The sequence below is a fragment of the Truncatella angustata genome, assembly GCF_020726525.1.
Source record: "Truncatella angustata strain MPI-SDFR-AT-0073 chromosome Unknown BKA67scaffold_12, whole genome shotgun sequence".
Classification (NCBI taxonomy): Eukaryota; Fungi; Ascomycota; class Sordariomycetes; order Amphisphaeriales; family Sporocadaceae; genus Truncatella; species Truncatella angustata.
Genome location: NW_025763392.1, coordinates 186,399 through 212,355, shown reverse-complemented (window position 1 = coordinate 212,355; position 25,957 = coordinate 186,399). Strand labels below are relative to the sequence as shown.

At 52.0% G+C, this 25,957-nt stretch overlaps 5 protein-coding genes and 2 non-coding genes across 7 annotated transcripts; 4 read left to right on the top strand and 3 right to left on the bottom strand.

Annotated features, from left to right (window-relative positions):
* Positions 1-287: 287 nt before the first annotated feature.
* BKA67DRAFT_595924 (putative alpha/beta hydrolase) lies at positions 288-1,316 on the top strand (the record flags this gene model as incomplete). Its single annotated transcript, XM_046105234.1, has 3 exons — positions 288-650; positions 702-1,055; positions 1,143-1,316. The coding sequence occupies 3 exons, from the start codon at positions 288-290 to the stop codon at positions 1,314-1,316; spliced, it is 891 nt and encodes a 296-aa protein (XP_045951487.1).
* Positions 1,317-2,916: 1,600 nt separating this feature from the next.
* On the bottom strand, positions 2,917-10,616 carry BKA67DRAFT_527603 (armadillo-type protein; the record flags this gene model as incomplete). The annotated part of the gene is made up of 4 exons (XM_046098874.1): positions 2,917-3,354; positions 3,414-10,150; positions 10,346-10,413; positions 10,546-10,616. The coding sequence occupies 4 exons, from the start codon at positions 10,614-10,616 to the stop codon at positions 2,917-2,919; spliced, it is 7,314 nt and encodes a 2,437-aa protein (XP_045951486.1).
* Positions 10,617-12,196: 1,580 nt separating this feature from the next.
* Positions 12,197-13,066, top strand: BKA67DRAFT_527383 (Rtf2 RING-finger-domain-containing protein; the record flags this gene model as incomplete). Its single annotated transcript, XM_046098850.1, has 1 exon — positions 12,197-13,066. The coding sequence occupies one exon, from the start codon at positions 12,197-12,199 to the stop codon at positions 13,064-13,066; it is 870 nt and encodes a 289-aa protein (XP_045951485.1).
* Positions 13,067-13,568: 502 nt separating this feature from the next.
* Positions 13,569-15,648, bottom strand: BKA67DRAFT_586607 (glucosidase II beta subunit-like protein-domain-containing protein). The gene is made up of 3 exons (XM_046104266.1): positions 15,455-15,648; positions 14,344-15,279; positions 13,569-14,284 (listed from the first exon to the last, which is right to left on the bottom strand). The coding sequence occupies exons 1-3, from the start codon at positions 15,546-15,548 to the stop codon at positions 13,638-13,640; spliced, it is 1,677 nt and encodes a 558-aa protein (XP_045951484.1). The 5' UTR covers positions 15,549-15,648; the 3' UTR covers positions 13,569-13,637.
* A 353-nt stretch (positions 15,649-16,001) lies between these two features.
* BKA67DRAFT_t190 lies at positions 16,002-16,074 on the top strand. Its single transcript has one exon. It is a non-coding gene; the product is annotated as a tRNA-Val (tRNA).
* Positions 16,075-19,838: 3,764 nt separating this feature from the next.
* BKA67DRAFT_527617 (putative sodium/phosphate symporter) lies at positions 19,839-21,778 on the top strand (the record flags this gene model as incomplete). The annotated part of the gene is made up of 3 exons (XM_046098877.1): positions 19,839-19,914; positions 19,993-21,432; positions 21,489-21,778. The coding sequence occupies 3 exons, from the start codon at positions 19,839-19,841 to the stop codon at positions 21,776-21,778; spliced, it is 1,806 nt and encodes a 601-aa protein (XP_045951483.1).
* A 3,395-nt stretch (positions 21,779-25,173) lies between these two features.
* BKA67DRAFT_t186 lies at positions 25,174-25,270 on the bottom strand. The gene has a single exon. It is a non-coding gene; the product is annotated as a tRNA-His (tRNA).
* Between the last annotated feature and the right edge of the window lie 687 nt (positions 25,271-25,957).

Below are 25,957 nucleotides of genomic sequence, written 5' to 3'. Positions count from 1 at the left end.
TCTAGAGTGATAATACACATATACCTTCCCCCTTCTCAACAACGTATTACTGGCATCGACCACCTAAGCCCTACGCCCCGCGGCGCGTCTTACTATTATGGCAAGTTCTCCGCAAGTGGATACCTGATCAGCATACTAGCTCATATGTTACGTATTGAGATAGGTTATTAATACTACTACCACAGCATACGACCCTCGCGACAACATCACAGGAGCACTCTGACTTAAAAACTAGAGTTCTGCCATCTTCCACATATTCGCATTGAGCTGCAGATCTGAGCGGAAAGATGCCGGCCACCAAGACCGTCGAAGTGCCGTATCTCGGCATCCGTGCCGGATATGCGCTAGCCAACGATGCCTACGACCCCTCAAAGCCAACATGCGTCCTCATGAACTCGATGTGCATGACGTCGGCGCTGTTCCGACCTCAATTTGAGAGCGAACAGCTGACGAAGGCCATGAATCTTCTGGCCATCGAGCCCCTGGGCCACGGCGCGACGACTTGTGCCTCGGAGCACTTCACCTACTGGGACACGGCCAGGATGGCTCTGCTGGTCCTGGACAAGCTGGGCATCGACAAGTTCTTCGCGCTGGGCACCAGCCAAGGCGGGTGGATGGTGGCCCGGCTCGCCTTGCTTGCCCCCGGGAGAGTTCGTGTCGCCCCAGCGAAGATCCACATCACCCTGCTGACCTCTTGACAGATCCAAGGCCTCCTGCTGTTGGGTACGTCCATGGACAACGAGTCGGCCGACTCGCGCACCAAGGGCTGCTGGGATCCTGTCCCGTTCTTCAAGCCGTTCCTGCAAAAGTGGACGAGCAGCGAGCCTACGCCCGACTTCGTGCCTGACCAAGACTGGATCGGCGCATGCACCGGCCTAGGCTTTGGCGCCGCCGGCACCGCGGAGAACACGGATTTCTGGACCCAGACGCTACGCGAGGTGTACAAAGGAGACGAGGGAAGGAAGAAGCTCAAGATGGCCACCATCTGTCTTGCCGAGCGAGATAGTCTGCTATTGCGACTCGAGTATATCACGTGTCCCGTCCACTGGCTGCAGGTATGTTCCTAACTGTTATCTCATCTGACTACTAGCTCAGAATCAACTTGATAGCGCTGCCATTTACATAAACTGACTGATATACAGGGTTCCGATGACGTGGTCTACTCGACTCAGATCGCCAGTGAGCAGATCAAGCTGTTCACAGCATCAAAGAACGCGAAAACTGGCGTCGTCCAGGGAGGAGCTCATTACCTAAGCGCATCGAACCCAACCGAGGCCAATGCGGCCCTTTTAGCTCTAGTCGAAAACAGCTCTTGAACTCTAGAGCAGATTGTAGCTAGCTATAAAGGCGCTGGGTAGTTATAGACAGTTATTGTAGAATTGGTCTATCAATATCATCTCAAAAGCGCTTCCAAGTCAAGCCATCACGGACCAGGCTGTACCTATAGCATTGCCATACCGAAGGCGTCTCTGCGACGTAAACCGCGTCATCTGTAGTCGAAATACGTGCAACTCGCAAGCGAGAACAAAAGAACACCCATCGAACAACCCCCCTCCCCCTTTTCATAGCCCCCACCATTCCAAGCATACAAAAATGCTGCCAAACATACATACAGGCCACCAAAAACAACCGACTAAACCACCCCTCTCGTCCTCCGGCCCACCCCCCTCCTCCGCTGAACCCGAACCCACCCGGCGAGCCCCAAGAGCGCCGCAACCAGCCCCGTGCTCGCCCCCGCCCAGACCAGCCTATACCACCACCTGAGCCCATCCTGCTTCTCCCAGTCGAGGACCAGCTTCAGCCACGCGTTGGCCAGCTGAGCAGACCAGACCAGCACGAACCTCTTCGTAATAACAGGCTCGCGGCGCGTCTCGGACTGTTCCCCGTCGTTGACGCGAGGAGGTGCCGACCGGCCGTCTTTGGGACGACGGCCTGCGCTGATTCACCGCATGACTTCAACTCGCCCAGGGCCGCGGCGATCCGGCCCGACGCCTGTTCGGTCGTGGACAGGACGGCGTGGGTCTGCGCGATCGCCGCTAGGGCTAGGAGGGCGTAGACGCAGGCCCATCCGAAGGTGAGCATCTCGAGTGCTGGAAGGAGAAAGGGGGAAGGGGAAAGAAAAGGCAGTAGGCAGGGCGGGATTGATTCTGGTTGTTCAATCTTCCGACTGGCAAACTTGCCAGATTTAGATACCAACCCAAAGAGTTCAAAGGTCGGAGAGGACTTCTGGAGAGGAGACAATGATTCCCTGGTTGGTAGAGAGGGAATAAGGAGAAAGGAGCGTAGGGCTCCCCCGTCTGGGCTGCCACGCTGGCAACTGGACTTTGATGTCGGAAGATTCAATTATAACAGGTTTTCGAATCAAACGCCTGATCTTCTCGACGTCGGTGTGCAAACGTTGAGATTGAGCGAGGCTGTACAGCGAATGCGAGCGGCACGGTTCGTGCACAGCCTCCTGAGACCCTGGCAGGGAGCGCTCATACACCTACAACTATGCCCATCAGATCAGCGTAAATAGCTTTTTTAGAGTCGTGTCTATACGAACCCCCGATCGGCTGATCAGCCCGTGATGGTAACGAGACCTCCAACCTGAACAACAAACACAAGACAGCGAGACAGTCGGAGGAATGTGCTTAGTCGCAAGTATAATGCATCATTGAGAGTCGCATACTGCTGCGATACTATCTAGAACACGGCAGTACTCAGCTTCCCTCCGAGCAAATGTGAACCGTTATAAGGCGACGTCTCACCTTGCACTAGACTAGTCTAGACTAAACCACGATTGCCCTGGCCACGAACGCCTTGCCTCCGTGAGACACCATGCCATGAATACTCCAACACGCCCATTGGGGAACCAAAACATCCGCCAAAACAGACAACATACCATCGAGCCAATATACAAGTTCAATCCGTTGCTCACCAGAAAGAACACCAACCAATGTAGTGCTGGCACAAGTTCTCCAGCCTGGTTGCCTCCATAATTAGCTTGTTGACTTGGGTGTTGACATCGAGCTCCTCGCCAGGCTTGAAGTCGCGACCATGAAGCTTCTGGGAAACCCTGTCTAGAACCTCCAGGGCCCGAGCATTCTGTGCCTCGGCCTCTATCGGTCCCTCGACGCCATTGGGCATCACACTAGAGTTGGTACGAGCACGTGCTCGAGGAGGACCGCCCGCCGTAACTGAGCTGCCCATCGTCGTTTGCTGGGCGGCGAGGTGCTGAGAAGGAGGGTGCTCAGCGTCGAGAATAGAGGGCCGACGTGCACGAGGGGCATGGCTATTGTCGGTCTCGAAATTGGGCCCAGCTGGCGACGCAGTTTTAGTGAGACGCCATGTCAGGAGTGGATCGTGAATGAACTATTTATGGAATATTAGCAAGTAATCTCGGGTGGAGTACAACTCGGTCGTGAACTTACAGCTTCGAGAACGGCCATAACGCTCTCCTTGTTCTCACGCAGTACACGCATAACATGTTCACAAGTGATCCGGAAGCTGCCTTCAATGTTGCTAACTTCCATGGCGTATGTAAGCATCCGAGTAAGACGGAAAGGAACCTGCTCAGGATACTTGTCACGCTTGCACGCAACTTCGAAGCAATCACCGAAATCAATATGGATGATTTTGCCCGTAATACGGTCAAGCATCAAGTTGCTGGGGTGACGATCTCCAAGACCAAGGATGTAACCCACTATGCTCATGACACCCAAGGATCGGGTGTAGTTGGTACGTCGCTCAAGCCAAGCTTCCGACGATTTGCTCTTGAGCCAGAGAACTCGATACAGATCTTGACCGGTGGTGTTGTCAAGCGCATAACCGAACACCTCAACCTTCTGCATGAGAGTCAGGTTGTCGTAATCTGGTGCCATCTGCAACATGATACGGTGCTCGATGTTTAACAGAATCTTTCTGCTCTCTCGGTATTCCCTGATCAGAACGTGAAGGGTATCGCTGTTAGGCACCCAGCCAAGTAGACCGGAATTCTGGCTCAGAGGGATTGCTGGGTAGCGTTGAATGCCGAGGTGACGCTTGTAACATTCCGAGTCGTTTGCCAAAAGCGTGTTACAGAGACCGAACAACTGCATACATCGCTCGTCCTGGCGGATATCCTCATGGCCCTTGAGGAGGAAAGCGTATGATGTGCCGTCGCTGCCGGTGATGTTCAACTTTCTCGGCCGTTGCTTCGAGTTGATGACACTGAAGGTGGAATCAAAGCCAATGATGCGGACCACTGGTGCGCCACTCTTGTAAGTACCAGGGACCGCCAAGTCAAGATCCTTGGCACCTTGCAGCTTGGGAGAACAATAGGTGAGCTCAAGTGATGTCATCTGGGGAAGCTGGCGGCCGATCCTCCGGAAGACTTGGTAGTACAGGTCCCATGCCTGGTTGAGATCGTTGACATCCTGGCTCTGCTCATATTGGCGACACCAGTCACGGGCCTCTGCCAGATCACGGCCGAACGTCTGGGCGAAACTGACCTCTCTGAGAGTCTCTGGTCCTGCCTCGAGCTGGTCGTGAAGCGGTCCTAGGGTGGCAAACATGCCTTGGATGTTGTGGTCACCGAAGTAAAGACGGGATGCCTCTTCTAGACCCTCGTGCCATTGCTCGTGCCACAGTACGGCAACCCGTATTAGCTCGTGGCTGACAATGTCGGCTTGCTCAACCAACTTGGGACTGTGTGCGCGCATGCTGTCCATGATGAGAGCAGCCGACTGCGATCGGCGGCTACTTTGTGCCGACTTCATGGCCACAGTAAGCGGGTAAACAAGGGCTTGGGGATGGTTACGTCCAACATCAGCAAGTAGGTTATGAATTGATTGCCGCACCCGAGCGTTTCGCTGGTTGATTCTAGCAATCAGCTGTGGGATCACTTCGAGCCACGTATCAACGCTGACTGTGGCGAAACCTTGGACGACGGCGCTATTGACTTCGTTGCTGCCGCCATGAGCGAACCAAAGAGTGAGCAGTCGGAGTGTGTCTTGTAAAGAACTACCTGAAGATAGCGCAATCGACTTGAAGAAACCTTGAACGGCAGGAACAACGTGGTTGATGATGACAGCAGCGTCAGGACGAGGGGTGGCACGGTCGGTTTGTGACGCTGTAAGAGCCTGAACAATCTCGAAGTTGGCCAGAGCCCAGGCATGCCACGCTTTGTACGACTGAGGGCTATACTTAGTGGCTTGTGAGTACGCCGCCAAAATGTCCTGGACATTGTTGTACTGCCATGCGTTCTTGTTTAGGGCAATTTGCCATTCGCCTTGACGCAGGTAGCATTTGGCAAGCAACTCGGTCTGCTCCTTCAGAGCTTCGAGAGCGTGCTGAGGAGCTTTGCGAGAGTTCATGGCGAGGTGCATGTCTAGATTTTGTCCGTGCTGCATGTTAGGCATCTCGGCGGCGATGTTTGTCCTGTTCATCTCGAAAGCCAACGCGGTATCCTCAGTAAACTGGCGGAGGCAGAGAAGAGTCTTCGACAGCAAAGGACCGCTGGTCACGATAGGCTGTTGCTGACCAACTTCCCATTGATACTTCAAGACGGCATAAATGACCTGGGGAGGGATGCCATGATTGGCCTGCATTCTGCCAGGTTGTCTGATCAGTCCATTTTCGGCCTCGTCCCAGTACGGCAGAATAGCCTCGAGCGGCTGCTCAATGCCGATAAGTTGCTTGAGAGATTTCTCGGCCAAGCCCATCCTGTTGGACTTCCTGCAAAGATTCGCGAACTTGATCCACATGTTCATGTTTTCTTGGGGAGTGATGACAAGATTACGCAGTCTAAGCATACGCTGCCATACCTCAACGTTGCGTTGACACCCCTTGAGGCGAGCCTCCCATGTACGGCGTATGGTATCCTTCTTGTCGTTGTCTGCTTGTTTGTATACGATGAGTTCTTCGAGCTCAGCAAGCATTTGAACTCTAACAACGACCTGGTAAGCTCGGTTATAGGATTCGCTAACGAGCGCACTCAATTCAGTATCGAGGCCCTCCCTAGTCTGTTGGATGCAGTCCGCAGCCTTTTGGAACTGATTCCTGTGCAGTGCAAGGATTGCTCCGAAGAAGGTGCGGTCCGGAGAATGGTGTTTCATGGACTGCAGGTACTTATCCATGGAGTCCCATTTGCCTTGTCCCCACGCTGCCGCAGTGGCGAGGCCTGCTATGCGACGCTGTATCTCCGGAGCGGAGTTTGACCAAGCATTTCCTGCGATATTGGCGAGAGAATCCCATTCTCCGAGAGCGTGGAGACATCGCATCTTACCCATGACAATATCGATTGGCACGGCTTGATCGGGCGGTACCTCTTTCTCCCTCTTGGTGTAAAAGGCGAGAGCCTCATCCCATCTCTCCAACTTCTCGAACCAAGTCTCTCGGAGCTGAATGCCATCTTTGTACAGTTGGGCCTTACGCAGGATACCAATAGCAGCATCGTACTGTTGGAGCTGGTTGTTGATGACGATCAGCGCCTCTACCGCGGGTCCGCTTTGGTCCTGCAAGAACTCGAGCTCCTTGTAATGAAGAGCTTTCGCGTAAGCATGGCAACGCGCGGCTTCCCGTCCCAACACCCGAATGTCAATTGGCAAAGCTTTGTCGTCATGCTCCATGAACTCTGCCAGGTTCAGAAGCAAACCCAGCAAATCAGGAGGAACGTTCTCGGACCGGATGGCATTCTCGATGTTTTGTATGAGTTCATCTTGGAACTGTTCGTAAAGCTCGCTCCAGCAAGACACGAAGGCAGAGTTGAAGAGCTCACGAGCCAGGGGAAGATAGACACTCGCAAGTACTGCGCAAGCACGAAGAGCATGGTTGGGTGATTCTGTGAGCAATGTTGTGCTGAATCGCCGGAGCCACTCTTGCCAATCTTCTTTAGTTGATTTACCCTTGGTGTCCCAAGCGCTCTTTAAATGAATAGCGTTCATCTCAAGCTTCTTACCGCCAATCTCGGCGAATGACGGTTCGTCCGCCTGGTCGATGAACCCAGTCTGAGAACTAAGATCCTGCGGCAACACCTCGCCCTTCTGTAGTTTGCTGGTAAGCAGATCGTAGTTTTGGTGCTGGATAGGGTAGACCTGGAGAACTTTGTTGACAGTACCCATAAAATGGAGATAGTCCTTGCCAAGTTGTTGAATAAGAGCACACAGAGTATCCAGAGCAGCCAGGCGTAGGGATGACTCTCCACTAGTCGATAGAATACGGGCAAGTGGGTGTATGATCTTGGCAGCATAGTCATTAAGGTTAACCTGTCTAGAGATCTTGCCAATAGTCTCGATTGCTGACTTTCTTAGGAAAGTAGGTTGTCCAGGCTTCTCAAATGTCTGAACAATGACGGGAACGATCAGGTGCATGTACTCCTCTGCACTGGCACCGAAGACCAAGAAAGCATGCAGGACCTTTTCAGACGGTATCCTCTTGGTCGATGCATCTTTGTCGAGAACACTAAGCATCATTGGTAGAAGCCCTGCCAAGTAAACCTTGAACTCTCCCTCGAGCGATCTGGAGATAGCCTCCACCAGCGACAGTATCGTGGATTGCAAAGAACCAGATGCTCTTCCCCAGTATTCGCGCAAGGTCTCTACAATCTCTGGGAGGAAGTTGCGGATGTGCTGTCTTACTATGCTGACTAGAGTGGCAAGCTGGTTGAAGTACGACTCCAATCTGTTGAGGGGCGATGTCTTGATCACTTGAAGGAAGGCAGGTATAATGCGATCCAAGAAGGAAACACATTCCAGACCCAGAGTTCGGAAGATTGCCATGATTGCCTCGATGACACTAGCGTGATGCGGCTGGAGTGACTGGTCTTTCAGAATGTTCAGGAGCGCATTGATAGAGACGGTAGGATAATATTCCTTGTTGGATGGGGTGAGGCCAGTCATCATCAGTGAGATATCGGTCATGCGCGACGACTCTGTATTCTTGGCGGCGTCGGGTGTCTTCTCCTCAACCTGTTGATGCCTATATGGATCAAGGGCGCCTAGTATACCCATGAGCTTGATGGTCTCTTGGCGTAAAGGCCCTCGTTGTGGCTCAGCACGGATGATATTCTGCAACAGCTCGAGTAACTGAGGGAAATCAAGGTAGGGGTCAATGACGTAACCGCTGTTGCTTGCGAGCTGGCCCAGAGTATGTAGCGCGGCAAGACGTTTTGGTGTTGAACTCTGATCCTGAAGTGCGTCAATGATGATCGGCATCAGTTCGTCCTTGTGCTTGAGCATGGCTTCGCCACCAACCGTGCAGAGCTCGCCAATAGCCTTGAGGATAGTAGCCGCCACCGCTGAGCTCGGGTCTCGCGCTTTAGGCAAAAGGACAGCCATGATCGGCTCGACGTAAGGTTTGATCAATGATTGAGCGTTCTGAACGAGTAGGCTTAGGAGTTTCGCGCTTTCCTCCTTGTTACGTGCCACGTCGGTGTACTCGAGCTCGGTCAACATCTGAATCAAGGTCTTCCTTAGTGATGGAATCACATAAGCGGGATTGTGTCGAGCCAAACGACCAATGATGGAGATGGAGACTTCGCGAATGGAAAAGTCCTCGTCATTCAGAGCGAAGAAGAGAGTTCGAATGTTCTCCGCCTTGGAGAGATGATGGTCGAACCGCTCGTCGAGTGCTGCAAGAACAGTACGTCGAATATCCGCCTCTGGATCAGCCACACCAACAGTAAGAAGTTTCTCTATTACATCGCCGACCACTTGTAATGCATGATAACTAGTCTGATTGACAATGGGGTCGCGGACGTATAGCTGGCAGCAGGTAAGTGCTGCAGCTTCTCGAATTTGGGGGTCGTCGTCTTCGACGTATTTGATAGCGACATCACGGACGAACTCGTTGAGAACATGGCCCGAAAAGTCAAAGCTACCAAGAGTGTTGAGAGCAAGTTTGATTTCGGCCTTGCGATGCTCATAGGCGTGCGGATCCTTGGTGTCCTTGGGGATGATGGGGACTGACGAGAGTGTGTTTGGCGTAGGCGCACCGAGGGGCTTGAAAGGCTCGCCGCAAAGGACTTTGCTAAGCATGTCGAGTAGTCTCTCTTGAATGGTTGCCTTGACTGGAGGAATGTAGAAGGCCATGTCTACCAAAGCTTGTGTGAGCTTGGGCGTGAGCTCGCAAGCGAAGATGGGATCCAGCAGAGCCTCCATGTATTTGCTGAGGGTTTGGCCCACAGCAACTGCCAGCCTGCTGATACAGTCGAAGACCGGGTCTACAGATCCCTGTCGTCTGGATTGGATACTGAGACCTTCTCTAACGTATATCAGGACACCATCCAGATAGGGAGCGATAGCGCTCTTAACGGAATTCGCAATGTTTCCGATAGCCAAGAAAGCATCGTTGCGCTCCTTTGCTTTCTTCAGCATGCCGGATAGATAGAGCATGAACTTGTGTAGATAGGAGTGTGCGAACTCGGCGGGAGCATAGTTGGCCAGGTTGGGGATGAGAAGGACGACAGTCTTTCTGATGATGGGGTCTTTATGGTCCTTGTGTCGAAAGACGATCTCGCAGGCATCCCCGTAGTGCTCCTGCATGAACATGCCGCCCTGCTCCAAGAGCTCCTTGAGCACAAGGAGCGAACCATGAATGGACTCGACCGTGTTGATCCGAAGCCCGACAATGAGCTCGGTGTACATCTTGGTCATCCACGCCTGCTTCATCTCTTGGTCTCGCTCGCGAATGATGCGGAAGCAGGCGCTAACTGTCTCGCCGGACGTGACGCGGATGAGCTGCCTTGAGTCTCGGAGGCCAACCCAGATGAGGTCGAAAATGAGACTGACATAGGAGTACATGAGGGTAGGGGCATTTCGAGCGAGCTCGCGCAGGACAAGAACAGCACTATATCTCTTCTCCTCGACACGTTCTGACTGAAGCCACTCCAACGAAGTCTTAACTTCAGATTCGACCAACTCCGAGATGAGGGAGCCACCTGGTCTACAAAGCTTTCCGAGTGCTACGGCTGCTGGCTGCATGGGTAATATGTCCTGTCCTCGCAGGATACCTTTCAGGTTGTTAGTAAACCGCGTATACTTGAGTGTGACATCTACGCCGTCAAAGTCAGCTAATGCGTCCATGGCATAAACACCACCGAGGCGGTCGGCGGATATGTTGCTGTGGACAAGACTAGTGATCTTGCTGTTGACTTGATTGTAGAAAACTGTGAAGGTATCACTTGGTTGATCTGTGAGAATAACATCAGCACATGGTTTTCATAGTGAAGGGGTCAGTGTTCCGCATGTAGCCAGTAGATCGACTCCTTCCCATTGAAGCCACCAGCGCATACGGCTGTCTATAAGTTCGGTCTCATGGCCGTCTTTGGCGCCTCTCCATCCGCCACAGTCATGCCCTCACGAGTTCAAGAAGCCCATAAACATACCTCGGCAGGTGCTTGCAACGAGCTCGCGTAATCTTTGGGCGGCATGTTTCCTAGTTTCGTCGGTGGCTCTAAGCAAGAGCGGACAAGTGTCAGTATATGCAGATTTGCAAGACGATGATGATGGTGATGATATGGTAGGGACCCAGACTACTGGGGTCCACATGTTCTTCTGGTGGGAGGACAAAAAGGAGTCTGCTGACTTCGCTCTCAGATCTTTGGTGATGTTATCCAGTGCCTCGAGGGCCAGCTGTTGGCTGTATGGTTGCGCCATGGTGAGCAATGGGTGTGTGGTGGCTCGTCGAAGGCGATGAGGAGTGGTTCGAGTTTGTCGTTTGCGGTTTGACGAGGGGGGGTTCAAACTTCAAGTTGCAAATGATGGTATAAGTAAAAGGAGCTGGGAGAAGTTGTGTCAAGGAACTTTTGTCGTCGCCCAAGGGGTGTCAAATTGGGGCAATGATCTCGATGGACTGGCGCAGACGGGTTGGGCCAGCGCGGTCGAGTGACCAAAGGCGCAGCGGAAATTAGTTGAGTGGTGAAGAATGTGAAGGATGGCTGGCGCTCCGTTGCCTTGGATTAGGGTCACCAACTGTGTCGGCGGTGGTCGTGGTTCTGATGCTCCTTTGCCCCCCAGATCTTCTGTGCCCTCAGCCGTGCTACAACAGCTTCAGCAGAGGGCTACAGAGACCACCGGTGCTGCGCGGCTTCATTCGACCCGAGAATGATCTGGCGCTTCGTCCAAAGGTTGATTCGTGGTTGTGTTGGGCGGCAGCAGCAGTTACGGATGTTCGGAGGATGAGGCGTGTGTGATAATTACCAAACCTGGGGATCGATCACGACTTGACTTTCAGGGAGCTCACAAGACTGAAAGCTTGCATGAATGTTGCTGGGGTTCTTTTGGGTGTCGCGCCTAGTCTAGCCACGGCGGCGGCGCCTTCTGACGCAGTGCAGTGTTCCTGTTCCCGGTGGGTGCCCCAGCTGAGCTGACCTAAAAAACCCATGGAACTTTTGGCGAGATAGCGTACCGTTCGAGATTCAGCCCCCGCGTCTTGACGTGCAAGTTAGGCTAGTTGCTTTTGTCGTAGCTCAAGTTCAAGTGGGCGCAAATACGGAGTACTGTACTTAGTATGGATGCCGATGCGTGTGCCCTGAAGATGATGGAGATGAGAGTGGACATGTACAGTGCGCCTGGAGCTCTTATCGTTATCGTTATCGAGTAACCTACCTAACCTTAAGTGACAACAAATGGCAGCAACTCGTGAAACACAAGGATGGGAGCAAGAACAAGATGTATGTGTGGTATGGCCTTGCGCGCAAACTCAGGTCGGCGATTCGGTAAGGAATTAGCATCTTGTGGATTTGGTGTCGGGCGACTGGAAAGGGTGAGGTACAGTAGGTAGGGACATAGCAGCTTCAGTGATGCACGTGAGAAAGCAATCAAAGTTCTTATCGGGGGCTATCCGTCAAGGTTATCCGCTTATCGCCGTCAGATCAGTCCAATTCCCATTCTAATGCCCATTCCCCCATGTCCTCGGCCCTTGACTTTTAACTTGTACAGCCTCCCGCCGCCACTTCTTTGTCTCATGCTTATATTTCTGCGACATTAGCAATTAGTTTGCAGGCAATACTTCCACATATTTGACTGTCAACTGTCGCCAACACTGCTTAGCCTCCTCCTCACTCAACCAATCTTTCACTTCCAACCACTCACAACTCTCTGCATTTCGACGACTGCGACTACACCAATCCCCCCATCTGCGCCAACCCGAACCATCATCAGCATCCTCATCATCCCACCAGCCAGCCAGCCAGCCAGCCGACCAACCAACCCGCGCAATCCGCAATTCCCAAATCATGGGCAACGACGGCGGCTCCATCCCCAAGCGCCGCGAGCTCGTCAAGAATTCCGCACGCGCCAAGACCACCACGGAGCTGAGGGAGACCCTGCTGGAATCCCTGACCCACCTCTGGACCTTCTGCCCGCTGTCGTCCCTGCCCCTCGACCACACCAACACCGTCTCGGACGCCCGCGGCCGCCTCTACAACTACGAGTCCGTGCTCCAGTGCCTGCTGCCCGGCGCCGACGACGACGGCGGCGCTAGCGGCGTGCCCGAGGCAGAGGCCGAGGCCTTCAGGGAGAGCGGGATCAAGGGCCTGAAAGATGTGGTCAAGGTCAGGTTCGCCATCCGGAAAGACGACAAGGGCCGCGAGTTCAGGGCCTGTCCCGTCAGTCTGAAGGAGCTGGGCGCCGCGACCAGGGCCGTCTACCTGGTGCCCTGTGGGCATGTCTTTGCCGAGGCGGCCATGAAGGAGATCTCGGAATCCGAGAGCAAGGAGGGGGATGAGAGGCATTGCCCAGAGTGCAGCGAGGCGTTCGAGGAGGGCAACGTGATACCCATCCTGCCGACGTCGGAGGAGGAGATCAAGAGGCTGAGGGACAGGTCAGAAGATCTGAAGGCGAGAGGCTTGTCGCATAGCCTCAAGAAGGATAAGAGCAAGGATAAGAAGAAGCGCAAGGCCGACGAGGCGGCGAACGGCGATTCTGGGCACGGCGTCAACGGAAAGGGCAAGAAGGAGAAGAAGGACAAGGATGCCAACGGTATCGAGAGCCGGATCAACAACCCCATGACCGCATCTTTGACAGCCAAAGTGCTCGCCGAGCAGGAGCAGAATAACAAGCGCCGGAAGATGGCAGAAGGATTAAGAAGAGAAGCAGTGCGATGAACAGTTGTTCACCACCCTCTCTAGAAAACGACTCCCGGCATGGGGAACAAACAGACCTCATCTGGTCCCACATTTCCGAGGACGATTTCTTTCAGAGGTGATCCCCGTGCCAATTCCAACGCGGCTTTTTCAAGATCCGATACAGAATGACTGCATATGCTGGAAACAGGAAGGTTGTCCCCCCATTCAGGGATGGGATACACACATCCTGAAGTGTCGTGCCATTCCTCGAAGCCGGAAGCCTGAGTCTGTAGGAGTTGGTCAGCGTGAAACCCGATTGATATATGCTGGTCTGTGGGAAAGGTACTTCCCTGGTTCTATGGTTCTGCCATACCTTCATGACAAGAGACTTGCGGCTTGGAACTTAGCCGAGCCGAGTAAGGCACATGCATGTGAGCATTGGGAATCCGATAACGGTTATTATGTCAAGACATCAGGCATGTAGTACATAGCGTTCTATTCGATAGATGCGCCCCTTAATCTACAAGAAGAAGGTCTTGCAACTTCCATGCTGAATAGTTTTTTCTTCTCTAATGTCTATATCTTGCTCATCTCGGCCGGGATCGACCGGCTACAACTCATCTCTACCGTGCGCCGCCGACTCAACAGCTTCCTCGCAGGCAGCTGGGGTGCCGACCTCCATTTTATAGACACACTTCTCCTGCTCGGATATCCTCCAGAGCTCCTCGGTCTCGGCGCATCCCAGCCAGACATCGGTACGTCTGTTGGGGCCGTTCCAGCAATGCTGTCCGTTCTCGTACCTGAGGACCATGCGCTTGCCTCTGCCCAGGCCCTTGCCGTCATGTCGCGCTTCCTCGTCGCTCTCCTCAAAGTCGACACGGTCAAAGTTACCCATGTTAGTGGAACCGCCGCCTTTCTTGGACTTCTGCGACGTCTTGCCCATCCAGCAGAGTTCATAAGTGTACTCTCCGGCGTCGGTGCTGACACACTTGTCCTTGAGTTGACGGAAGATGTCGTCGCGGCCGTAATCCTTCTCGAGGTCCTTCTTCTTGTCGTCAATCTCGCGCTGCTTGTTGTTGATGTCCGATTCGACAGACTGGTATGCCTCACGGGCGGCGGCCACAAGACGCGACTCGCCCTTACCCGCAGGCTGGTCGGCCAGGATGCCGTTCTCAATAAGCCAAATACGCAGCAAGTTCAGCTTGTCGTGGACGAAATCGCGGACAGGAACAGGAAGATAACCCTCCAAGTTGTACACTGGATTGTGTTAGTACGGGACAGCTCTTTCGTAGAAGAAACTGGATTCAAAAACTTACGGACGTCGGTATCAGTGATTTCACCTTCATCATATTCGCCCCAGTTGATACCGTTGCTGTCGCTGTCCTCCTTGAGGATCTCCTTAACGTCGTCTTCGGTGACTTGATCCTTATCCTCCCCTGACTTGGCAGCGTAGTCCTCCCATGCTCGGACAGCCTTCTTGACACCCTCGTCATTGAAGTTGGGATTGTACTCTTCCTTGAAGGCTGCGAGGATGGCCTCAAGCTCCTCGACCCTGCTCTGCAGCTCATCCCGGTGGCTGATAATGAGGCTCAGGGCATCTCGCAATTCGTTGATTCTACCCTTGGCGAGGACGACCAACTGGCCCAGCTTGCCGGTGCCGGGGTCCTTGACGACCTTGCCACGTTCGCTCCGCTCGACCTCGTCGTACTTCTTCTTGAGATCGTCCCTCCTGCTCTCCAAGCCCTTGATCTCGCCATTGAGCTTTTCGATCTTGGCCTCGACCTGGCGGCGGAGCTCCTTGGACTCCTTGGCCATGGTGCGGCGCTTCTTGTTGGCCTTCTCGAGGTTGTCCTTCCTCTCCTGCTCGACCCGGCGCCACTCCTTGCCAATCTCGCCACAGCGGTTCGGGCACTTGACGCCTCCAACCGCCTTATACTCCTCGGTGCCGTCGCAGCACAGGTCGTAGTCGCAGACGCCGTCGTTGACGTAGAGGAAAGGCAGGTAGGCGCCAATGTGGCCCTCGTTGGCACACCAGAAACCGGGCAGGGCGTTCGTGGTGTTGGTGGAGCCCGAGAGGGAGGCGGGCAGGGGCTGTGAGGGTGAGAGGCTGTCGAGGTTGGCGCAGGCGGCGGTGCCGGGCTCATCTGAGCCGTCGGGGCAGTCGCAGGTATTGTCATTGACGCGGGACTTGGATAGTGTGATGGCGGGATGTCCGATGCAGGTGAACTTGTCCAACTCATAAAACCGGGCGACTGCATTGTTTGGTTGATTAGCACCTAGGTCATACTTGCGAGATGGCGGGGCGGTACGACAGTGGTTGAGCCTGGGGTTTGCGGTCGGTGAGTTGACAGCGGCGGGCAGGAGAAGCCATCACCAAGGTCAACGTCATGCAGCACAGAGGCTAGAATCGAATGAGACTCGACTTACACTCGGGACTAACACCCCTCGGGACTGAACCAGCAGACACGAGGCCAGCGTTGGCAACAGTGCCCAGGAGCACCAGAGCTTGCAATTGCCTCATTGTGATATGTGAGTGCAACCTCAAACGCAATCAATGGGTATGAGGTTGTAGGAGTGCTGCTTTGACTATTATATTGAGAGCAAGCAATTGAACACGAAACACAAGGCAAGGACCACGGCGAGGGCAGAGGAAAGCTCCCGAGCGTCGGTCTATCAATCCAGGCTAACCTCGACAAGCTTAGTCTGGTCCCCCGGCCGGACAGGGGCGGGGGAGCTTCAGCCACAGGGACAGCGAGGGCTGATCGAGGGGTTCGTCGAGCTCAGCCACAACCGAATAGGTTACGCCCGCCTTGATTCTTTGTTCGTGGCCGCCCATGCTGCAACACAATACGCCGCACTCTCTTATTACACATCCGCAGGATCGTGAGTTCCACATTCTCCTCGTCCATCACGTCTACGTTTGTAGCGTATGGAGAGCTTGATAAGCGCCCGGCTTAATAAGCAATAAGCAATAGGTTTAGTGGTGTAGTGGTTATCACACCTGTCTCACACACAGGTGGTCCCCGGTTCGAACCCGGGCTGAATCATTTTGCACATCTTGTCTTTTTGGACTCACCCTACCGAGTCACACTTGGTGGGGGAACTTCCGAAGTGAAGGCTCACTCACAATCTCATGGGACAGGTATTATTCACCCGAACGAGAGGGCGAATGCAAATCAGAAATAGAGCCTCATATCTTCAAGTCATGGCTTGGCAGGTCTGATGCGAAATCTCCATATTCTCAAGTCAAACCCGTGGGTAGCCATCTTGGGGTAGGTTTGCCTGCTGCGAATCAACGTCGCGACCAAGATGATCATGACTACTCCGGCATAAGTATGCCACCGGCGAAGCAGCATCGTGGTCCAGCAGAGCCCAGTGTGCTTACACCACCAGAACAATTGACAGCGACAGGCGATCTTATGAAATGGACAGAAGCACATGTACACGTTTTTGCAGAACTTTCCGAAAGACCATGATCTTGTAGAAGGCATACCGGAAATACCCCTGGAAGTAGCCGGGGCACTGCCGATTCTGCCTCAGATGGCACGAACAGTCAAGGCTGGCACCGAAAGCACAAGCCATCGACCGGGACATGCTGACAACATTCATTATCGAGGAACTAAAGGGTCTCGTCAAAGACATTCCAACAGATGGGAGTACGTTGGAATGGCTCAATGTAGCTGATATACTCGCCAAGCTTTGAGCCTCGAAGCTTTGGAAAATGGACCCCGATGAATATCCTGAACGTCGGCCAATGATCCTCTATGACATGGATAGTTCCTGTGGGAGATGGGTTCACGCACGCGGGCCGGTCTACATGAGAAGGACTAACAACTTCATCTATGACGTTCGGAGCATCCCTTACGGAGCGTGGGGTGAAGAGCGAGCAACGGAATCAGAAATGCATGATGATGATCAGTCCTCTTGGTTTTAATTTGTGAAGGTTCTGGGGAAGGACAATGACTTGACGAGGAAAAGTCGATACCCAGCAGCTGAGGTATACATAGCTCACACCCAATATACATGATCACCAGACAAGATAACTCCCACGTCAATGGCGCCATTAGGTGATCGTTGTCTGCGCTTGCGAGGGCCCAAAACAATAAAATCAACCTTGAACAAGGCATTCAAGTACAATGATTTCCAATTCGAGGCGAGGCAGAATAGGCGTACCGGGAGGTTTGCTCTTCCCGAGGAATAAAAACATCGCTCTACAGAAACCACTTGCACAGGGCAAGTTCCGATGATTACTTGTCCATAATTACCATGCTGCAGCACTATTGTGTCAGTGATATTGATTGCCGCCAAGCGTCGTTTGGTTTCTCCTAGGATCGAGATTGAAACACTGAATTTGCACCAGTGGCATGGGATGGTCCGATTTGAATATCGAAATTGCTGTCATGTTCGCTTGCGAGGAACTCGGCAGGTATGGAAGACAAAAGTCGACATCAGAATCACCAATTCGTACGTTTGGCTCCAAGGAAACGTTCAAAACCGAGAGTATTGCGATTTTACGGACATGAGCAATCTTGCAACTGAAGTCTGGAGGATTCAGGAAGGTCTAGAATCTATCGGTTCTGGGGTTTCGAGGCAAATCTTTGATCGCTGCTCAGCGTGGCTGTGATTCGGTCACCCATCCGGCAACCAAGGATTATTGGCAGACTATATGGTTCGACCAGAGCAGCCTAGAAGTGCACAATACAGGACAGACGACCGGTAGAACGGGAAAAGAAAGCAGCAACGGCTGAACTAATACTGCGCGGAAGATGTCAGGGGGGCTAAACTATTGCCACGAAAACGCCATCAGCAGCGGGATCCCCGCCGCTGTGCATGCAGATGCAGCTGCAGATGACTTTGGACTGACGGAAACGCTAATGCGCTGCTCTTGTGATACATGTTGGATGTCTAGCTTCTCTCCAGGCTGGCCTGGGTAGACGTTCCCGATCCTCGGTCTCCAGCCGAGTTGGCTCGATGAACGGTTACATCGCAGAGTTTACTAGCATGGGCAGTGGGCATGTGAAGACGAGTTCACACGACAGCGGCTTGCGGGAAGGAGGAATCCTGGAAAGTGTAACAATAATAACAATGCCATGTATCATACGGGCCAGTAATCTCATGGCTGCATGAAGACAATTTTGACCTCGGTCGTGTTCGCAACCAATAAAACATCATGGTCAGGCCAGCACACGGGAATAATACCTCCTGAGTTTCCACTTATGAGGAACAATCTGGACGATTGTAATTCAGTGGCTCCATCGCCTTGTCATGGCGGACATGTCGTCTCGCGTAGCAATGCGTCCTTTGTTACTGGCATCTGCTTTGACTACGATCGATACGACCATGAGCCTTTCTCATCAGACGATAAGCAGCCGACGTCAAATGTAGAGTGTCATTCCTACTCCTTTGCGTAAGTGGGGAGGCAGATCGTAAAGATCTTCGTGAAGATCAAGCACGTGTGACTCTGTGACCTCGGAATCCTGTCGGCCTATCCTGAGAAAGAGCCACCGAAGTCTAATCCCACTACCATGTACTGGAGGGCGCTCGGCGGTGCATCTTGCTCTGACTTGAACTCTGGCCATGAGACAAGGTTCCATGCTCTGGATGTTTTTATTGCCACAGATTCTAGATCGGGTCCTGCTGCGTCAAGCACATCGTCTAGTGATCGCGATGGGTTCTGATGCCAAGAGCATGGCAGACGAAGCACTCTTAGTCGCGACAGGCGATTCACAGAAAAAGACTCCAATTAAAAAAAAATTCAGTCGCAGCATTCTAATGCGACCGAATACGTCGACCGATGAGAACCGACGGCCTCTGCCCAGACCCAATGGCTTGGTACAGGCATTTGAAGGGCTCCATAGTCGTGTGATTACATGCGGTTGACGCATTCTGTCCAATGTAAGTTACGTGTTAGTATAGAGGCGTCTCCTTCGAGAAACCAGAGGTTCTGACCAATTGGCGACGCAGACTGGGAGAACGCACAAACACGTGCATCGATGGGGTCGTGCGATTGTATGCCGTGCTGCTGGGTGGGTGATGTGGACCTTCTAGTCTTATTCCACAGCTAAGAAACAATACATAAATATGCGATGCGCCAAGACCCAAGACCGCGAACGTGCTTGAACTCTACAACTGACTTTTGACCGGGGCCCCGCAAGGGTCTTGGCGGGAGATCAACCAGATAGACCCTTTCAAGCACCCACGTGGGGTGTTGTTGAGCTCTCATTCGAGATCTGGGGCAATCCTCGTCATGCAGCCAAGGCACGCTAGGAGCCTCATCCGCACCGGCGTTGCTTGCCATGGTCCAGTCTTTACCCAACACCACGGGTATAAACTCCCCTTCTAGACCTGCCAAGATCGATATCTCGGTGGCGCTTCAGCTTAGAAGTTCGAGGCCAAGCACTCGGCTGTCGAGATGAGCAGAGGCGGACTGCCCGTTGTGTTGATTGTGCTGTAACCGACGAATCAAGTCTCGACTTAGCCAAACGGGCAGCCAAGAAAGTGGCATGGAAAGAGCCTGCTAGGGTCAAATCCGTTGCTGGTTTGTGCGGAATGTCTCTGAATACTATACGCCATCCGCCGGGCGTCGGTCACCTAAGAGAGCAAGTGGGGGATGACAGGGCGAAGGGCGGACGCATAGCAATATGAAGAAGCAACATGGATGGCCGGCTGGGCGCGCGCATACGGGCAAACAGATATAAGCTCTTCGCTCCCGCTCTTGTCTTCAACCCCTGGCTGGAAACTCAGCAAACCCCAAACCAACAGACAGACACTCAGTACTGCTGAATATCAATCAGCTCGCCAAGCATTCACAATGCTCGACCAGTACACTTACGTCTTTGTCATCGGCACATTTTTTGCCTTGCTTGACGCATACAACAATGGTGCAAGTGAGTATACCAATCTTCCACCATTTTAGTTAACAAACCTACCGGCTGAGAAAATGGAATGCTGACTGGATTCCGCAGACGATGTTGCAAACGCCTGGGCTACCAGTGTCTCCTCGCGGTCGATTTCGTACCGACAAGCCATGATCTTCGGTACAATCTTCGAAATGCTCGGTGCGATCACTGTCGGTGCCCGTACTGCCGATACTATCAAGAACGGAATCATCCCCACTGCGGCTTTCCGTGGCGATGCTGGTGTTCAGATGCTGGCTTTCACTTGTGCTCTGGCTGCTGCTTCTTCTTGGGTCATGTGGTGCACGCGACACTCTGCTCACGTATCTTCAACATACTCGCTCATTTCTGCCGTTGCTGGTGTCGGTGTCGCGACCGTTGGAGCTAAACAGGTCCAATGGGGCTGGTACGATGGAAAGGGTCTCGGTGCTATCTTCGCTGGTCTCGTCATGGCTCCCGCCATCTCTGCCAGTTTTGCTGCCGTCATCTTCATGCTCATCAAGGTCACCGTCCATATGCGCAAGAACCCTGTGCCATGGTCTGTTTGGGCTTCGCCATTCTTCTTCCTCATTGCCGGTACTATTTGCACGCTGTCCATTGTTTACAAGGGATCTCCCAACCTCGGTTTGAACAAGAAGCCCGCGTGGTACGTCGTTGCCGTTACTCTCGGTGTAGGCGGTGGTCTGTTCGTGCTCTCCGCCATCTTCTTCGTCCCTTACGTCTACGCCAAGGTCATCACCAAAGACCACAGCGTTAAGTGGTGGATGTTCATCTACGGCCCTGCTCTCTTCAAGCGCCAAGCTGTCGAGGGTGCCGAGCAGGCCAAGGTCCCCAACTACGCTGTTGTCCAAGAGGACGAGGAGGAGCACAGCTCTGCTCGCTCTGAGAAGTCTTTGACCGACTCTGCCGAGGGCGTTGTCGATGCCACACGTGCTCACGAGGACAGCGAGAAGAAGCTCGTTCGGTCTGAGGCTAAGCAACTCACCTACAAGGAGCTTTCTGAGGCTGGTGAGCGCCGCCTCAAGGCCAAGCTCATGGAAAAGCGTGGTCCCATGGGCTGGGCTCTGCGAACTCTCCGCGACAACCCGATGGGCCCTGGCGAGATTTACGAGTTCAAGAACATGAAGATTGCCTTGAAGCGCGTTCCTGCCATGATCGTCTGCGGTGCTCTATATGGTCTTCACTATGATATCCACGCTGCCCAGTCTGGCGTCGAGGGAACTCCCGAGGGTGCTCGCATGAAGAGGGTCTACGCTCACGCCGAGAAGTACCCCAACGAGGTTGAGCACTCTTTCTCTTTCATCCAGGTCATCACCGCCTGCACTGCTTCTTTCGCTCACGGTGCCAACGATATCGGTAACTCCGTCGGTCCTTGGGCTGTCATCTACTCTGCCTGGTCAACTGGTGATGCCGCTGCCGCCAAGGCCAACGTCCCTGTTTGGCAACTCGCTGTTCTTTCCGCCACTATCTCGCTTGGTCTCATCACTTACGGCTACAACATCATGAAGGGTAGGAAATATTGCTCGATCTTAAACTTTAAAATACAATGCTAACTCATTCTACAGTTATGGGTAATAAGATTACTTACCACTCTCCTTCGCGTGGTTCGTCCATGGAGATGGGTGCCGCCATCACCGTCCTGGTCTTCTCACAATACTCGCTACCTGTCTCGACATCGATGTGCATTACTGGTGCCACCGTTGGTGTCGGTCTCTGCAACGGTTCCATCAAGGCTGTCAACTGGCAGCGTGTTGGTCTTTTGCTTCTGTCCTGGATCATGACCATCCCCATTGCTGGTACTATTGGTGGTGTCCTCATGGGTCTCTTCCTCAACGCCCCTCACTTTGCTTCTTGAGAGGAGGTTGATTTTTGGGTCACTGCCTATGTCCCTCATTATAATGCATCGATACCCGCATGTCTTTAACATGCTACCCACATAGACTGTAAACATCTATAATGTGAATATAAAAGTTCTATCCTTACCATGACTTATTTCATCACTGAATTCCCTGAGTGCAACTGCGGGTGTAGCTAATTGAGCGAGATTGATTGGACATAGGCTCCGTATTACGCTTCTACATAGCAACATGCACGGCTATTCGCACAACAACGTCGGCATATAAAAGCACCACCCCCATTTGTAGCTGGTACTCCTTCAACAACGATATCGCAAGCAGATACTGCGACGGAGGTAAACTTCGGGATCGAACGCGTGTGCTGTCTCAACTAATTCAACATGGCATGGATCCTGTTACTCAGTAACGATATTGCCATGCCTTTAAGCATGAGATCAGTCAATCTCGCTCTTGGCATGAACTATGGACAGAGAATACATCAGGCGCACCTTTCAGTAACTATCGTATGACTCGGCGATGGCATTTTAACACGCGAAAACTTTATAATTCTCATTCTCCCGGTTGAATTTTCATCAGCACTTGACTCGTGATAGCAGTAATGTTGACACCATACAATCAGTGTTGTCAGGATTAAAACAGCAAGCTGATACCATCGGGCAAGTTCGTCCAGTAGTCAAACAGTCATAGAAGAGAGAGTTTGACCTTAGGCATCAGCGTTCGGCGAAGTGGTATGTGAGGACCTGAGTAAGCCCTTGAATGTTCAAGATACTACCCACTGTTGGGCAAACCAACCATGGACATGTCGTGTCTCATTAGACTGCTATCGGTGGAGGGAAGGCTTAGCCTCATGACACGCTGCACACATTGTTAGGGAAGGTAAGAACCTCTACACCTAATTTTCTCTATTAATTAACAGAACAATCTCAAGCTTGTTTGTGGAATCTGTGGAGCAAGTAAACATTGCTGAGAATGATCTTGTGAATCGTCGTGATATGTCAGCATCTATGAAAACTGCGGCCTACACGAATTCGCATAGCTGCAATATGTTATTTGTTATTGATACGTTCTCTGCATTGAGTTAGCTGGCTATCGGGGAAACGATGGATGTGTAGTTGATAGGTTGGCTTGTGTAATAGCTTCAGCTGCGTCCCTGATATGAACTGATTGTTAATGGCCCATGAGGTTCATTTAGAAATGGCCTATTAATGTTTTAATACACCGATTCATTGACTCGTAAACATGGTGTGTTCGACGATGTTAACGGCAACACGGCGATCATACGTTATATAGCTTTCCATTGTGCTGCCAGCTCGTATCCTGCCCGTGGCCCATACTACTATGCGAGATCATCCAGACGGTATGCTAGACAGCAATGTATATGTCATTATGATATGCAGATGATTAGCTATACAAATCACTAGCCTATAATTCATTCTAGGTCGCCATTGAAGCGCCGGATACTGGTCTATCTGTACCTCTCCATCTAGTTCCAAACACTGAACTGTCGTATCCAGCCCTGCGAACTCGATATATTGACTGGCCAGCACCAAGCTGGGTAATTTCCAAGCCTGTAGATAGTAGAGGACTTGTGTACCGGCGGATCCGTGCGTCCTTGCCGTTAATAACTAGATCACCGGCAGTCTAGCTGTGCAATCGTGCTACGTAGTTCCATGCCTCATCCAGTTCTTTATCAAGGTTGGAGACAGGCATACTCACGGTCTCAAGCGAGGGTAAACGACGGAGAATCAACCACACCACGATGGGCTCGATACAAATTCCCATGTCGCCACAACTAGTTCTGATCTTCATTTGTTCCAGGGAAGCCATATTAAATAGCAGCTTTCACAACAGCTAGGAACCATGACTTGATAACAGGAATGTTGGGTGACCCGCGGAATTAAGATACCTTCTGATCCTCCTCGGCAGAACCACTGGGGTGGCTATCCAAGACATCATCGTCTTCAACCCATGGCTACTCCTCTTCATCTGCGTCACGATGAGAGTCAAGTCACCATTGTCCGGAAGGTGTTGTGGCTGAGAGCTCGAGTTTCAGGGTTTGCAAGTTAGGCTGCCGCGGCCGCTCGTAATAGCCGCGCTTAGTCTTCGGGCCAGAGAGAGCTGCTTTCAGGGATTCAACAATATCTGCAATAATAAGGCGTCTACATACTTTGCGTAGTGCTAAACTATGTGGTTCTTCTCAAGTGGTGCCCCTTCCAGAGTGCTTATAAGAGAAACTGCAAGGTTCCTGGGGTCATCTCGGTCACAACGGGGCAGAGAAGGTGTTGTCAGTGAGATGCTTCATCCTTTGACCTGCGTATTTGCGGCCTGCTGTTTCATTGAGGAGCCATGGGTCGCTTGGTGAATAATCCTACACACGACGCTCTCTCTCTTGGACGCCATTAGGTTCCTGCTAGTTGTGGTTCTCCGGAAGTATTAAAAATACAGCGGTAGTTTGTACGAATCGCTCATTCTTACTTGCCATTCTCAACCAAAGAAGTAACTTCCTCGCTGTAAGTATTGAGAATGATCTCGGCGCCTAGCAGCCATCCAAACGTGGCATTTAGAGACAGAACTTCTCAAATATGAACCTTTACACAATGGTTACCATTGCTTGGAGAACGTGTGATTGGCAATGCAGCCATGCTCTTCTAGGGTTTGGTCTAGACCGTGAGAGGACGCCCACCCATTTGGTACTTGATAGAATATAGGAGACAAAACTACCGAGTATATCTGCCAGGGGGGTATCCATCTAAGTTGTGTTCAAAGGAAGGTAATCGATGAGCGAGCGCCGTGCAGATCTATTACGCTGTGGCACATCGTATCAAGATCTAAAGAAAGACGAGGTGTAGCATGCATCACTGCAGCACAGCCGGCCTAAGCGACACTGTACGGACCGTTACAGTCATTTCGTTAAGGATCTTGCTATCAGTAATAGAGTCTTTCAACATATTAAGTCAGGAGCGATTCATATCCATGAGTTCAGGGCATAGTTGCAGATCGGACTTTGCCATATCCGTCAAGACCTTGATTATACTGCATACTGGCTGATGTCCGACTTTGTTGCTTGCTCAAATGCTTGAATTATAGCGTCAAAAACAGCGAGCATATTTCCTTCCCGCGTATCTGAGCGATTTGGTCTGACATGGCCTCCGTGCAACAAGCCTCACATTCGTTATGGAAAGAGCACAATTGCTGGGTTCAATGCCAAGCCGGAACATGCCGAATTATGCTCAGTTCTTTCCAACGACAAAAAGTTTGCCGTGAGGCGGGGTATTGCCCTAGTCAGAAATTCGCTGAAGGAGGGAGAAATGAGGCGTATGGTGTAGAAGGATAGCCCATCTACAAAAGAAACAGAATAAATCCAGGCACAATCTGTGCGAGATTAACAAAAACATGGCGACACCCGGAATCGAACCGGGGTCTAGTCGGAAACGTCGTACTCTCGAGGAGAAAGCCACAACGACTCGTACTGACCACTATACTATGTCACCAGTGCTGTTTCACACGTATGTGTGATTCGATGGAAAAACGTGCTCCAAAATAAACTATATCCATTAAAATTTGGCTTGAGTCAGAGTATGGAGATACCACAGACCGCGTGCGGAGAAGCTAAGCATTAGATGAGGGGCTTGCAGCTCAGCCCCTCTGATACTAGAACACTTTTGTGGCTGTGGCTGCAGGAATCCACCATTGAGCAGTGCTCGTTTTTACATTTCCATTATGCATATCATGTAAAATATTTCCGAGGGAGTGTATAACAAGATGAACTCGGCATATGTTGAATTTAGCTCAGCTAAAGCATTGGTGCAAGGCCTTGTAAGTTGTGAGGAAGGCACACTGCAAGGCTTTCAGGCAATCAGGGACCTGACCATGTTCAATTATGGAGTCCTGAGGCCACCAAGTGCTCCTAGGTTTTGTTCTTGTCCGGATTCGGACAAGAAATGTGTAGTTATAGTCAAGCCTCCTTCTAAGGAATGCGACTTCAAAGACGTCCACGAATGATATCGCAGGACTTATATAACGGATGGCAAATGGAGTCAGAGGAATGAGTATTTCCATGTATGCGTGGACTGTTCGGTGTTGGTGTGCTTAGCATTCCTTCGCCCTTATTGTTATGACTTTTATCGTATAAGCCCTCAGAAAGCGAACGTGATCTCTCTCCAATGATATGACCAATT